The sequence below is a fragment of the Haplochromis burtoni genome, unplaced genomic scaffold, assembly GCF_018398535.1.
Source record: "Haplochromis burtoni strain Fernald_Lab_line unplaced genomic scaffold, NCSU_Asbu1 Contig_275, whole genome shotgun sequence".
NCBI lineage: Eukaryota > Metazoa > Chordata > Actinopteri > Cichliformes > Cichlidae > Haplochromis > Haplochromis burtoni.
Genome location: NW_024582636.1, coordinates 198,770 through 213,083, shown reverse-complemented (window position 1 = coordinate 213,083; position 14,314 = coordinate 198,770). Strand labels below are relative to the sequence as shown.

Here is a 14,314-nt window from a genome sequence, read left to right as displayed (position 1 = left end):
ACCAAGCGTATTTACCAAACTACACAGACCCCAATCTGGATTTTTTTAAATAAAAGTGAAAACTCCAACACATATTTAGGCTACAATGCAGTTTTACATTATCAAAGCTTATTTCATCCCAAAACACTGTTGCTACTACAGATTGTGCTATCTGCTCTTTTTATTTTTTGCTTAAGTGTCCCGTATCTTATGCCAAAATAACTTCTTTTGTAAGTGTTTTCTTTTTAAAACATCCCCTTTAAGACACACGGACTGTGTTTGTAAGAGGTGGGGTACACACTAGGAGCTTAAAGGAGCAGGAATGCTTTAATCTTGACGCTTAAAGTATAATTTAAATGAAGCTAACAATGCTATAAACATCCAACAGATTAAAGAAACAAAAGGCAGAAAAATGATGGATGTGCACAGGAAAAAAAACAAAAACGGGACTTGTCTAGTCACAGGAATTAGTGTCTGAACCACCTGGACATCAAACAATGAAGAAATCAAAGGACACGGCTCACAGTCATCACTTGAAAAGCCAGGAAACTTTTAAAGCTTTTAGAGAGTAAACATAAACTAAGCTGAGGCAGACTCCACAACCACAAACAAGCAAACAACGGCTGAGAGGAATAAAATGGACAGGAAAACCCAAGCATGCAAGCATGGAATGAAAGGTTTATTGAACTAAATCAGGAATGTAATCAAACTTTTAAATAAAATAAATGACAGAACACAAACATCTGGACCACAGTTTGCAGCAACGAACACTGTACCTGCAAAACCTACAGACACCAATTTTCAGTATTAGACTTCACATCGTTCTTTCTAAAGCAAAGCGTCTTAAAAGAAACCAAAAAACGAGTCGTGGGGAGGCAACAAATCTACTCTACTTTTTTTTTTTAAGTTTCATTTAAAAAGAGGGGAAGGGAAGCGGGGAGAGGTATGAATTATATCACTGTATAATTCGAATCAAGCTTCACTGTCTGAGCAGTGAGCTCTGCTCACTGCTCAGACAGCTGCTCAACTGTACCCAAGTCAAAATACAGATCCTTCACAGCTGCAAGCTCTCTGACTAAACAAAAGTAGCTCTGTAAGTTTGTTCATGAATAATATAAAAGAGAAAAAACAAAACAAAAAGATAACACCAGTTCTTTGTGTACAACCAAAACAACGGCTGTATTAAAGAAAGTTACTTGATAATTGGACCGTCTGCCAGGTCAGTTCTGGCAGTTTAAACCTGGTCGGGTTTCCAATAAGCGTAATTTTGTTCCTCGTTTATTTGATGTTTTGGTTTCTTTTTTCATTTTCTCCCCCCTCGTTTGAATCTTGCTGAATGCCGCTGGGCTCACTCCACTTTGCCGTAGTCCTCTATGTGACCCAGCACCTTCTTCCTCTGCCGGATCATGTGGAAGTAGAGCTGGGGAAAGACTGGGAGAGGCAGGGGGAAAGAACAAATTAATACATTCTCCAATAAATGCAGATCAGTGCACCAACTCCTATTCAAGTTACAGTTAAGTCAAAGTGCAGATATTGAGTGCTTAAGAGAACACGTTCACCACTGAGAAATTACACACAGACCACTAAACAACAACAACAAAATATGAACCAACTTTCTATCTACACATTTCCTACAATACCACAAAAAGGGGAAAACTATAACCAGTTGTAAAAGATTCCACATGCATATCTAATAATGTGACCACTGAGTGCATAATATTGTAATTATGCCTTTGATATGCGCGTTTATTTTTTCTTTTAAAAACCCCACTAATTATGTAATAGCTTATGTCATTATGGGTCTGTGTCCACAGGCAGCTGAAAGCAGCCATGACCTCATTTTCAGCACCCTTCTCTCAGCACTTATTGTTGCTAGGATACAAAAAACATTTTCTTCAGATAGAGATCGTAAATAACTGGGCTGTCAGAGACAACTAGGACCAAAATCCCTTTCACTGTTGTTGACAAGGTTGATAACATAAGTCCATCACTTCTCACTCATCAACATCCTATTTGGTAGCTGCAGCCCCGAAACCTTCAATTTAAACATGGCAACATCAGATTTATTGCCAAGAAGTATTATTGCAACAAAGAAATATCCAACCAAACACACATTTCCTAACTTTTCATGCCATCTTTAGTTCTTTTCTCAGTTTTACAGGCTCTCTGTTGTGAAATGTGTAAATATTAGGGTGGCCACAAACAAGCAGCACTCAGCTCATAGCAGTCACCAACCAACAGTAGTGAATCCTTAAGTGCAATTCGCATACATAAGCAGATTTCTAGTGTTTTAAGGGCAAAACTGCCTTCCCTGTTCAAAAGAAAAGGGAAGACTTTTTTAATTTAGCACTTTAGTACTATATCTCTCCTAAGTGAAAAAGTAAAAGCCTCTAAATGAAGTTATGAGAGTGAGAAATGCTTTGCAACATGCAAAAAGCCATCTGAAGATGTGACTGAGAATCCTCCCACAGGGAGCTCTGCATGTTTGATTAGGAGTCTGCAAATATTTTTCAAAACTAAATGTCTAAAATGGCATTTATTGATCAGTTTCTGATGCAAAAAAAAAACTGCAAATGAACAATGGGCTATTTCACTACACAAGGTAGAATGGAAAGTCTCGCCTTTGACTTACGGGGAATGTAGGAAATCATGATGAGGATGAGGAAGGTGTAGTAGTCGAAAGAGAAGTTGTACTTGTTGGGTAAGGTAACAGAGTACAGGCCTGTCTTCTGCACGTATGGCAGCGCTGCATAGATAGTCAGCAGTTCCCCAGTCACTCCCATGGGATACAACACGATGAAGAAGGTGTACCTACAGTACAGAGGTTTATTAATGAGAGGGGAAGGGAAAGAAACAATTAGCCTCATCACTTTATCGTTTATTTGCTGTTTTAGTAACAGGAAGCAGTATCGTAGTAAATCATTCCCTAAAACACTAAGTAAGAGGTGATAGAAAACATTAAGAGTAATAATGCAAAGCAGCATTTAGAGTATTAAATCTGAAATCACGCAGAAATCATTGACATGATTTAAATATATACTGTGACACAAACATAAAGCAACAGCAGGTGCAAAATATGCAACTCAAAAAGATCCTAAATCATTGAAGTGTTAAGCAATCACACGTTTTAAACAGAAAGAAGCAAAGTTTGCAATTAAATATGACACGTGCACACAATGAAGAGGTTGTCTTCTACAGAGAGAAAACTCTTCATCTGTCTCTTCTATAACTTGCACTCCAAACCCAGCGACTGTCTTCCGTGATCCCACAATGAATTTTCCACAAATGCACAACAAATTTCTGTCTCTCAGGGCTCACGTCAAACTCAGAGTTGAACACCAATATAGCAATGGTCCCATTTGCTTCCTAGCAACAAAGACCTCGGGGAGGGAGGCTCTTAACAACTGTTGCCTTGGTTGTAGATGCAGACAGAGAGAGGCTTGTGTTTTAATTGTTGAAGCACAAGCTTTTCTGCATGTTTGATGACATCGACGAAATAATTTGGCAGCGTTTGACGTAATGTGATGAACAGCGACTCCTTACTGCTTTAGCATCTTCTTTTCACGTAATACAACCTTAAGATTTTCATTCATAAAGGATTGAATTAGGTTTGAAAAGAGGTCAAGTAAACAAAAACAATAATCAATTATTTCCCTTTAATTACATTAATTACATTTATTATTTTGTTTGGAAAACAGGCTGAGAACTAACAGTGGAACACCCAAGGAGTCTATTTTTATTGCATTTTTTATGTAATTATTAACAGATTGAAATTTGTCCTGACTGAAAGCATATTAGCAGCTTGGTGTCTTTGTTCTCTAAGGACCTGACTCCAGTCAGCCATTTCTGTTTATCTTTGCATCGATCAACCAATAGGTAAAAGGTTGAGCCACAATGCAATTCAATAAATTTGAATTTGCATATTATCATTTTGATAATATGCAAAAAAAAAAGCATGAATAAACATAAGCAAACAAAGGGAAATAAGTTAAGAAAAATGAGATAAAATATGCAAAGCAAAACATAAATAAATATATTTTTAAAAAAATCATTAATCATGTAATTCTTAAGATGATGATGAAAATATATTTAAACACAGGAAACAGATTAAATATTAAGAATTTAAAGAAATTATTAATGCCTTTTTTATTACTTTACTTCAGGTTGTTGTTTATTATTTCATCTTTTATTCTTACTTTTAGCACTTTCAGTCCTCCATTGGATGAAAATACTCTTTAATTATTTCTTACCTAGCCCATTTGATGAGGTATGGCAGGTGATTGAGCAGGCTGAAGGTGTAGAAGGAGTAGCGGATGATCTCTGTGACAGTCCAGGCTGTGACAAACAGCAGCACACTGTCCTCACTTTGAACCTGCGCACACACAGAAAAAGAAGGATGATGGAGGGAGAACAGGCGAACAGACGGCCTTGCATCATGTTACAGTAGTTACTCTGCTGTAGGCCAAACTTGACTTCCCCCCCCCTCACAGAACCATGCTGTTTGTTTCAGATGCTCAGATCACACTGCAGGCCAACATTCACTATCCTTAAATATTATTTTAAAAACAACGTACATTTTATGTTAAAGAGACAAGCGCACTATGCATTAATTCACTCTTCTAAATACACCCTAGAAATGCATTCACGTAAAGGGGAAGAGAGAACAGTTTGAGAGAAATGTCAGTGCAGCATCATTCAGACAAACAGGAAATAAAACCCATCAGAGATTAGACAGATGCTGTCGATTCATTCCTGCAGCCTTACAGCAAAACTGTAATGTTACTTACTCGTTTACTCCTCTTCAAGCTACAAACAGGGCAAACAGTAGATCAGCTGGTCAATTTTGAATTTAAGTGAATGAAACGACGTAGAAGGACGGTGTAATTCAAGTTCAGTTTACACAAGTAGCAAAAGGAAAGAAACTCGCTGTACCTCTCTGACACTGTGCGTGACAGCCCACGTGAGGAAGACCCGGGACATGACCTGGAATCCAGTCAGGACCACAGAGGATGGTACGATTCCTGGGAGATGAGGCAACACACAAACACTGAACATATAAGCATGCAAGACTACTGGTTTTAGTACAGCTGACTAAAACTGTCCTCTCTTTGGTACACCCTTTCAGCTATACAGAAAATCTATTCATGTCTACACAGTCACTTTCAGAACATTAATTGTAAAGCGCGGAACATTTCTGCAATGCACCAGCTGCCGTCCATCAGCTATAGACAGGTTAACCTTGAAAGCCTGCAGACGCTCTGCATGTACACTGTGTTAACTCACACTTCACGTGTTTTAGCTGCTCCTCTGTACGGGTCAAATGCATGGCAGTCACCAAGAGCTCTGTTTGCCCAGTGACAATTCCAGTAAAGTTTGATCGAAAGAAAGAAAGAAAATAGATGAATCTGTCCTAAGTGATGACAAAAAAAGAAGAAAAAAAGACGAAGAAAGAATATGTTGTTTTCAATAGTTAATTCAGTTTAATTCTGAATATTAAACGTGTTACACCTGTCCTGATGTATAGTTTTGTTTTGTTTTTTACTAGCAGTATGTAGCACATAAGAGCTTAAACTGCTATAAGGAAATATTAAGCACTTTTATTATATTTTTGTATACTTTGTATACAACTTAGTTACAAATGTGTAACACAAACAAAGGTCCATACCAAACAATGAACCATTTATTAACATCTGTTCTCCTTTAAATCAATATTTGGCCCTGCAATCATAGATCAGAGCACAACTATATTTGAGCCCACGTTCATTTTGGCCTCAGCTACACATCTGCAAAGCTTTGTGGCGGTACCTTGCACAGTTATGACTTTACCACACTAACAAAATGTGTCCACAGAGTGACAGACAGACATGTAAACACTTGCCACAATGTCTAACCACCTTTGTGGGAGTTCCCAGGAACCTCAAGGGTCATATGTTGTTATGGTGGGACTAAGCTTCCATTTAGAGCAGGGCGATATGGCCAAAAATATTTATCACGATATATATTTGAAAATTTGCGATAACGATATAACTGACGATATAATTGATGCGAGACAAAATACAACTCCACAACATTACTAGCGCAAAAAGACAACCTTCCATTTATTTTCACTTAAACAAGAAGCTGGTTTTTATGTACATTAAAGCTTTATAAAAATGTAACAGTGCAAATGCAAATTCCTTGCTGAAAGTTTAACCAAAAGGCATTTCCAGTAGAAATGGGCTGACATATCCTGAGCATAACCATGTATAATATCCACTGAAGTTAAAAAGAGGTGCTTTGCAACATTAAACTGCAGTGTGCAGTACGTATTTTTCGGACCATAAGGTGCACGGGATTATAAGGCACATTAAGCGAAACAAAGCAGTCAGATAAATCAAACTTTATTAAACTCATTCTTCTTGCTTCCTCCACTTCTGTACCATTGATTCATTAATGTTGAATTCTCTGGCAGCTGCTCTATTCCCATGTTGTTGCAGTATATTAATGACTAACCTCGTATTGTGGATGGATTATCTCAGTTGTTCTCCTGACTGAAGTTTGGTCCGTTTACAGCATCCTGCCATGCGATTGCATTTGTCTCTAACATAGGACCTCACGTTAACTTTTATAAGTGGAAAAGTGTTAGTGTTCGTCCTCCAGCTTCACTGTTTATGTTATGCTAACATAGCTGTGTTCGCTAGCGATCACGTAGCACATCATTATATACCAGCTAGCCCAACTTCAGTAACCCTACAAACGTCACTGCTGTTTAGTTTCCTGTCTTCATTTATGTTGGAAGTGATAGCAGAGCTGTACGTTTGATTTTTTTCAGAAATCTCTCAGTCAGAACATGCTATATCATGCTTAGGTAACTAGCGAAACTAGCGAGCTAACTTCCGCTAGCTTCCTGCTAACTTCTAACTCCGTTAAATGTAATAAATTTTGTTTTCATGGATGCCTGGAAGTTAAACTTCATAGTTACACCTGGTAAAGCAGCAATGCTGATCGTTTTATTAAAGATGAAAGAATTTAGACAGTTTTTAACTCTCAGTGATGCTGCAGTGTTCGTTTGACCTGAAGCATACGGAGTTTAGGACCCAGATTACTCCCAGATTTAAGAGCATCTTAGTCCTGACAAATACGACAATAGGGCTTCGGAGTTGACGTCACGCCGCAATGCATTGTGGGAGCGCAGCTCCATTTTCGGGGTCTACGATCCAAACAAATACACTGTATTGGAACGGCGACTACGACAAGAAACACGCTTAAAAGCAGCTCGAAAGAAAACGGACGGTATAGAGATCGATTGCGTCCAGAGGCGAAGCAGCGGTATTTGAAAAAAATTGAGTGCATCGCAAATCTGGACCCATACGACATACGGCAGTGGAGTAAAGACCCAGACGACTTACCGCCACTGTCCTACCCCGATATCTTCACCTATCTTGTTTGTGGAGTAAGTGCTTACACTGCGAACCAGTTTCGTAATTACAAGTCACTGGAGGCGCATATCCAATTTACAAATGGCTGGGTGCAAGATTTGGCTATTTTCGGCAACAATGCGGGTGCAGTTTGGCATTCACCGCAAACTCTGAGTACGTCGTCATTCATACTAAGGTACGTCAGCTGGAGTGCATCGAGTGACATAGCCATTTTCCACCCCCCACCATAATTAATGTTAAATCTTTATCATTGAACTGTTAAAATATCGTTATCATATTATGTGCCCATAATTGTATAGTAGATGCAAATTAACACATTGATAATCGGGCAAATTATAAACGCCAATCAGTGTCATAGGCAGGCTTCCCTACATTTGTGCGAAACAATTAGCGAATCGTTACATAGCACATATGTCTGCAAAGTCACTCCTTCGTGATGAACATATTTAGAACTTACCGGAATGAAAATGTCGTGAGCACACCAGCTGATATCTGGAGACGTAACAGAACTTGATATCAGCTCGTCTCACGGCTGCTATCCAGGCTAGACGCCTTCGTTTGGTAATATCCGATACATGAGCTCCTTCATGTTGCTTCCAGGTTGGGAAAGCATAAAAAGACAATCCAACCTTATTCCCGTGCCGGTCGTAAGATCGAACATTGCAGCCGAGCACACAGCAAGTACGAACCATGGCTATGCTATCGCTCCTAGCTTAGACCCCCAAAATGGTGAATCGGGCCAAAATCCTTTCCACGCCCACCCCCGTGACATCACGCTCCGAAGCCCTATAAACGACGGCCGCTTGCATGTTCTGCAAAAAAATGTGCTTTGTTGTGTATCTGACGGACAAACACCAAACCAGTTCCACATCACGGAAGTTGCACCATTTTTACAAACCAATTCTGGTTCATCTGTTTCACTCAACAATCGGCCATGTGCGTATGAAAACAAAGGCACTGCGCATGCGCGTTTTACTCATTCTATCGCGATATTTCATTTTCCTATCGTTGCCTAACATTATACCGGTATTACCGTGAACGGTATAATATGGCCCAGCCCTACTTCCATTCACAGTCTAAATGTAGCTTTTCACTAAAATTTAAAATTGCTAATAATAATAATCATAATAATGTAATTTTTAAAGTAGTACATTTGAGAAAGATGCTGATGAGAGACTTTGTGAGTAACATATCCACATATAGGACAGTTATAAATGATGATGCAGTGTGTGTGTGTATGTGGACAGCAGCCTCGGGTAGCCTGTTTACAGTATGAAAGGTCAGTTAGCTTTAGCTTCAAATCCTGGATAACGGAGAGAAAGGTTTGTGCATTACAACCGTGGCCAACCGGGCCACAGCCACTCTCCTCATCACATTAACGCCACGTAAGCAAACAGCTTCTCTGCCCTCTTTTTTTGTACACACTTCAGATGTGAAAAGGTTTTGTTTGTCTGTACATATTTACATCTGACTTACATCTACAAATGCGATTTCACGACTCATAATTATGTCTTCTGTCAAAACTGTAAACTGAGATATCAAGCTTTGTTATCCGATTTGTCAATATGAGATCTGCAAACATGCGTTGCCCAGTAAAAAAATGACGTGTTTGAGGATCAAACAACAAGGTGCAACTGGGTGTCTGTGTTCCAGTAAAGATGAGTTAACTTGGTTGTGAAGGTCAAAGATTTCACAAATTAAACTACATTTTTCAAACCTCTGGAATAAATAGCACTGGTTTAGAAAAGAAACGAGCCATCTACAAATTTAAAACCACCCAAATGTGTCATTAACTAAACAGCCATCAAGGTTACTTCATATTCTGTTCGGAATGTAAACAACAAACATCTGATACTCGATTTCTCCAGCATCTTTAACATATTTCACCCTGTAGCAGAGGTAACTGAAGGTCATACTGAGAAAAAGTGAAGTAAATTTGAGTCACTAGAAGAGTTTTAATGCTCGCTGTATCTGGACTATCTGGAACTGGTCTAATGGGAAGCACACCAAACAGTCTCCCAGAGGATGTTCCCTCTTTTGGGGATAAAATCAGAGAGCTGCCTAAAATACTTACACCATATTAAACGCTAAATACACATATTTATGTGCCATGTGTTTAAGGCATGATCAAATTGATAAAAAACAAACAATCAATGTACTCCATTTCTGACATGGGTACCTAGCTTACAATATGGAAGAGGAAATATGTGAAAAAGTTCAAGGGGCCCGAATACTTTTGCAAGCCACTGTATTTGCTTCTGTATTTATAACTGTGTTTCAGTGGGCAGCGTGTGGCTCAGTGGTAAGGACTAACGCCTGGGAGCTTCTTCTGTGTGCAGACAGTGTTCTCTCGCTGTGCTTGTGTGGGTTTTCTCCAGGAACTCGGGCTTTTCCCACCATCAAAAAAACCCACATTAGGTTAACACTGCCTCACAAACAAAGGTCCTTCAAGAATTTCCCTTCCTTGTTAAAAAAAAAGAAGCTTAATCAAATTAAACAGCTGTTTTTAAGCATTTCTGCACATTACCCTTTGAAGATATATAAAACTTTAGTCCTGGGTACCTGGTGAGGAAGCTTTACCTAAAAGGATGACTCAATGGATGGATCTAAATCTAATCTGTGCTTCACTGGTGACACGAAGCAAGTGTAAGTGAGGGAGGGTGCAGTCTGAGGAGAAACTCACCTACAGCACAGTGCAGTATCTGTAAAAGAGGAAAATGATCATAGAAATTGACTCAATCTGTTTCTGGAATAAAGTACACGGACACATTTTTAACTCTAGCTACTGTTGGTCCAGTTTATACGCAGAAGAACTCGAAGATTTCCTATAAAAAATGTTCCAAATACCTACCCCGTTAATACATTATATATTCTATCCAAACAAAATGCTGAGAGTCACTGAACCAAGTCAAAAATCATTGGTCCTATTTTTGATCACCTAACTAAGCTGAGGTCGGTCAGTGCATGTGTCATTTGATGAATGGAATATATTGACTTTAAGTATACAATGCGTATGGACAGCATCACTGCAACACCTCTAACACTCACTACACACATCTGGGTCAGTATGTGTGTTAGCATGACCACTCTAAACACATGTAAGGCTAAAAGAATGTCTACATAGATTTTTTAACCTAGTGTTGAAAAACATTAGAAAATGATATTCATTTGTAGTTTGCACCAAACTATAATTTTAGGATTTTAAAATACTTAAAATAGAAACTAAAATCCTTAAGTCATTAACTGTGTGGCTTCAACATGGTACGGAGAGGCATGTTAAGTTATCAGTTATCAGGGCATACCAAACTCAAAGACACTGTTAGACACTGTCCATTATTAGTTTGCCCTATATGTGTCAAAAGGCTAATGCTGGATTAATAAAATGGTTTTTTTCTCATTACTAGTCTCTACATACAAAACTGATAGTGTGTGCTGATATGAGCAATAGTAGTGACCTCTGAAATAATACCACATATTCAACAGACCATACACCTGCTGCATGCTCAGTTTTTATCAGTTATGCCACACCTTTAGTGGTTATCTCACCTCGAGAACAGCTCCAGTCTGAAAGAACTTCAGAGGTTTCTCTATGGAGTAATACAGCCCATGGTAGCTTCCTCTGGCCAGGTAAGCTCGAACCAAACCCACAGCTATCACCAGCCACCTAAACAGTAGAGGAAAATGCAATACGGTCACTTCATAAATGAAAAACAAGGCCTACCAGATGATCTTGCTGTAGAAATAAACATCTTATGATGCGTCTGTAGTTTATGTGACATACAGTCAAAAGCAGCCATTAAAACAGCTGCAATTTTTGCATCTTTTGGCAAACATGTGCACACAGAAAAACACAACACACACAGAGGTAACAAGTTAAAGAAAAAAAAATATTTAAGAGGTCTTATTACTGAGTGTAGTGGGTGCTTAGTGGTGGTGCTGGACCACCTTGTGCTACCATTCTTTGTATATATTTTTCCTCATTTCAAGGATTGGTCCCTGAGCTGGAAATGTCAGACGCGAACTAAATAAAAAATAATGTAGTTAAGATTAATTCAGAGAAAGTTTCATTTCACACTCTGGTTTTAATGACTCTTAATCTCCATCTTGGCTGCATTTGATATCAACTCTGGGGCCAGTTAGGCAGAAACTGAGCAGGTCTGCTTAGCGGCTGTGGCTGAATATGCAAAACTGTGCCTGCAAAAAAACACCCTAAGTGCTCAGCACAAAGCAAGCACTGTACAGGCCGTCAATACTGAGGAGGGTAAATGTGGCCTAACTGGTTGGAACAGTCAGCAAACAAGTCACCATTCAATTGTGCAACAGTCTGAAAATCAGAGCAATAAAATCTGCAAAAGGATTACTGTGTACACAGTTCAAGATAACTACCATTTGAAAAGCTAAGAAAATATGTTTGCATTATTGAAAATGCAAAACAACAACCTCCATCACAATCGTATTCTTTCTCCAAACATACACTTTAAAAAACAACAACAACTCATTTGTAGGTTTAAAAAAATCTCATTTAAATCACCGAATTGTCTTTTCAGTCCTTAAAAAGATTACTTTATTTTAATATTATAAACTATCACATGTGGTTTTGGTAACATTTACGATAATCTTTCTTTCATTTTCATAATTCTCTCTCATTCATTTGAGCGGGTGCTAAATAAACAAAAATCAATCTCAGTAATCCAACAAAACAGCACGTCCAATGCGTGAACCCGCACTTTCTGACATAAAACAACAACAAAAAAAAACCCGCACACAATGAATATCTGTCATAATATTCCTGTACTGTATGGAGTAGCGTCCCGTCAGTCACAATTAATGTCCACGCCAGGTGGCTGTCTGTTGCTCCTCTAATGTTAATCTTTGTAAGCCGTTGGATGCAGGAGGAACAACGTCCAAAGTTGTGCTTCTCCTTAGCGCGCTTAGGCATGTTTATGACATTAATAACTGCAAAAAACTGGAAGAATATTAACGCTGTAACACTACAATGGGGAACTCCTTCGCCCATTATTTAGCACAGCCCATCAGCACCACCAGAGACATTTCTATCATCCACCACCCAGCAGCATTAGCACGAGGAAACACGCTACGTACCCCGCTGTCATAACAACGTTGTAAATGACGAGATATGCCGTGGCCAGGGCACCGGGTCCCTTCTTTCTCTTCGCAGCCACATCGCCGTGGGCCGCCTTGCTGGTTCCCGAAGCAGCTGCCGACATAACTGCAACTATCAACGGTCTCCGCTCCTGAACGACGGCGGCTGTCAGGAAAGGAACATGGGCCACACCAGGAAGTGTCGTACTGAAACGGGATGTTCGCTTCACCTCACTTCCGTCTTCGTTTTGAGAAGCGTAGTTTAAAAATAAATAAATGAAAACAATTAACTAAATATTCATTTTTAAAACATCAAAAATATATGTATTTATTCTCTTATTTAAGTTTATGTTTTAAAATATTTTTATTTGCCTTATTTAACTAAATTACTGCCCGCAGAGTGTGCAGGATCACTGAGTTATCATCGTCAGGTCCTGTGACTGCAGGTGGCGGTTTGTGTCACCCTGTTTCAGGGGCCCGGTTTGTGTTTCTTCACATTGCCTTATTCGTTTTCTAAATAATGAATAATTTTCTGCGGCAAATAAGTGGCACAGAATATTTGATTGTTCTGACTTGGAATTGCTAATCAGCAATGAAAGTATCGTTATGGAGGACCCAATGTTTAAAATATTTATTTATTTATTTATTGCTTCTCAGTGTATTCAACCTTTAATAAATCCCCAGTTTATTGTTCTCCTTCTGATTTGATTTAATCTTATTTACTTTATTTTTATTTACTTTATATTTATTTTTATTTACTTGCGTACTTATTCTTACATACATTTATTTATTTATTGTTTTATGCATTTATTTCTTTGAACATAATTACCACAGCTTCTTTGTATATGTACAAGGACAGTAAAGGCCTATTCTATTCTATTACTTATTTTCAGGAATACTGAACGTTTCACCAGCAGTCAGAAACCTAATAATAGAGTTGGGCCAGCTTTTAAGAACCGGGGAAACTAAGTTGCTTTAAAAATGGCAAGTAATTTTCTCACAAACAACCAAGCAATTGATTGTGAAACTGATAATGGTCAAATCTACAAACAAGCCCAACAATGATTTTTGCTTATTGCGCTTGGCAAACACCACAAATACACACTAACAGATCCACAGCCAAAATATATCATCAAATTCAAGTTAGTTCCTCAATTCTCTATTCCTCATCTGTTTGACCTGTTGCCCCCACTAATAATAGGTCATTCAAAACACAGATCACCAGACTCATGAGCAGATTCTTCCCCAAGGTCATTTGGACTCTAAATCAACATACAAAATCAACATAGCTCTTGTGTAACTTTCAAAATCGTTCTTGTCAAATTTGTCATTTTGAAATACATTTTTCATGACACTACTACAATACCAAGTTTTTATTTAATTTTAACTTTGTATATACCAGCTTTGTATATACACCTATGCTTTTTACATATATTTATTCTTTGTAATATTTAGCTATTTTTTTTAATTAGTTGTGTAAAAAAATACTCCACCAACCACTTAATGCATTTTACCATTTTCAGTAGCAATAAACTATTTTTTTATTCCATTCTTTTATATTGTGTTCTATTCCATTCTTAAGAGGTTAAACTGACCTGAACTACATCTAGATAGACACCTGTGCTTATGCTTTAGGGAACCATACTCTACAATAAAACGGCTCTTATGATGGCTTCTGCACTTTTAAAGAATTCTATGTCACTGTCATTGAAACTGAAGAGTCACAATTGACTGTACAAGAAGATGATTTTGGTTTTTGATGCTAGTGAAATCTGCATTAAAAAGAAATGCCTGAAGGTAATGCCCAGATAATA

General features: G+C 38.3%; 1 protein-coding gene across 1 annotated transcript; it reads right to left on the bottom strand.

Annotated features, from left to right (window-relative positions):
- Positions 1–637: 637 nt before the first annotated feature.
- Positions 638–12,718, bottom strand: hacd2 (3-hydroxyacyl-CoA dehydratase 2). The gene is made up of 7 exons (XM_005940075.2): positions 12,501–12,718; positions 10,944–11,061; positions 10,081–10,099; positions 4,912–5,000; positions 4,230–4,351; positions 2,612–2,790; positions 638–1,410 (listed from the first exon to the last, which is right to left on the bottom strand). Exons 1-7 carry the CDS (start codon positions 12,623–12,625, stop codon positions 1,328–1,330), a joined length of 735 nt encoding a protein of 244 aa, XP_005940137.1. The 5' UTR covers positions 12,626–12,718; the 3' UTR covers positions 638–1,327.
- Between the last annotated feature and the right edge of the window lie 1,596 nt (positions 12,719–14,314).

Coding starts and splice junctions, on each gene's coding strand:
- hacd2 (XM_005940075.2), bottom strand. CDS start 12,625: ATGTCGGCAGCTGCTTCGGGAACCAGCAAGGCGGCCCACGGCGATGTG. Junction 11,062..12,500: donor AACGTTGTTATGACAGCGGG/GTACGTAGCGTG, acceptor TCTACTGTTTAG/GTGGCTGGTGATAGCTGTGG. Junction 2,791..4,229: donor TACCTCATCAAATGGGCTAG/GTAAGAAATAAT, acceptor TCTGTACTGTAG/GTACACCTTCTTCATCGTGT.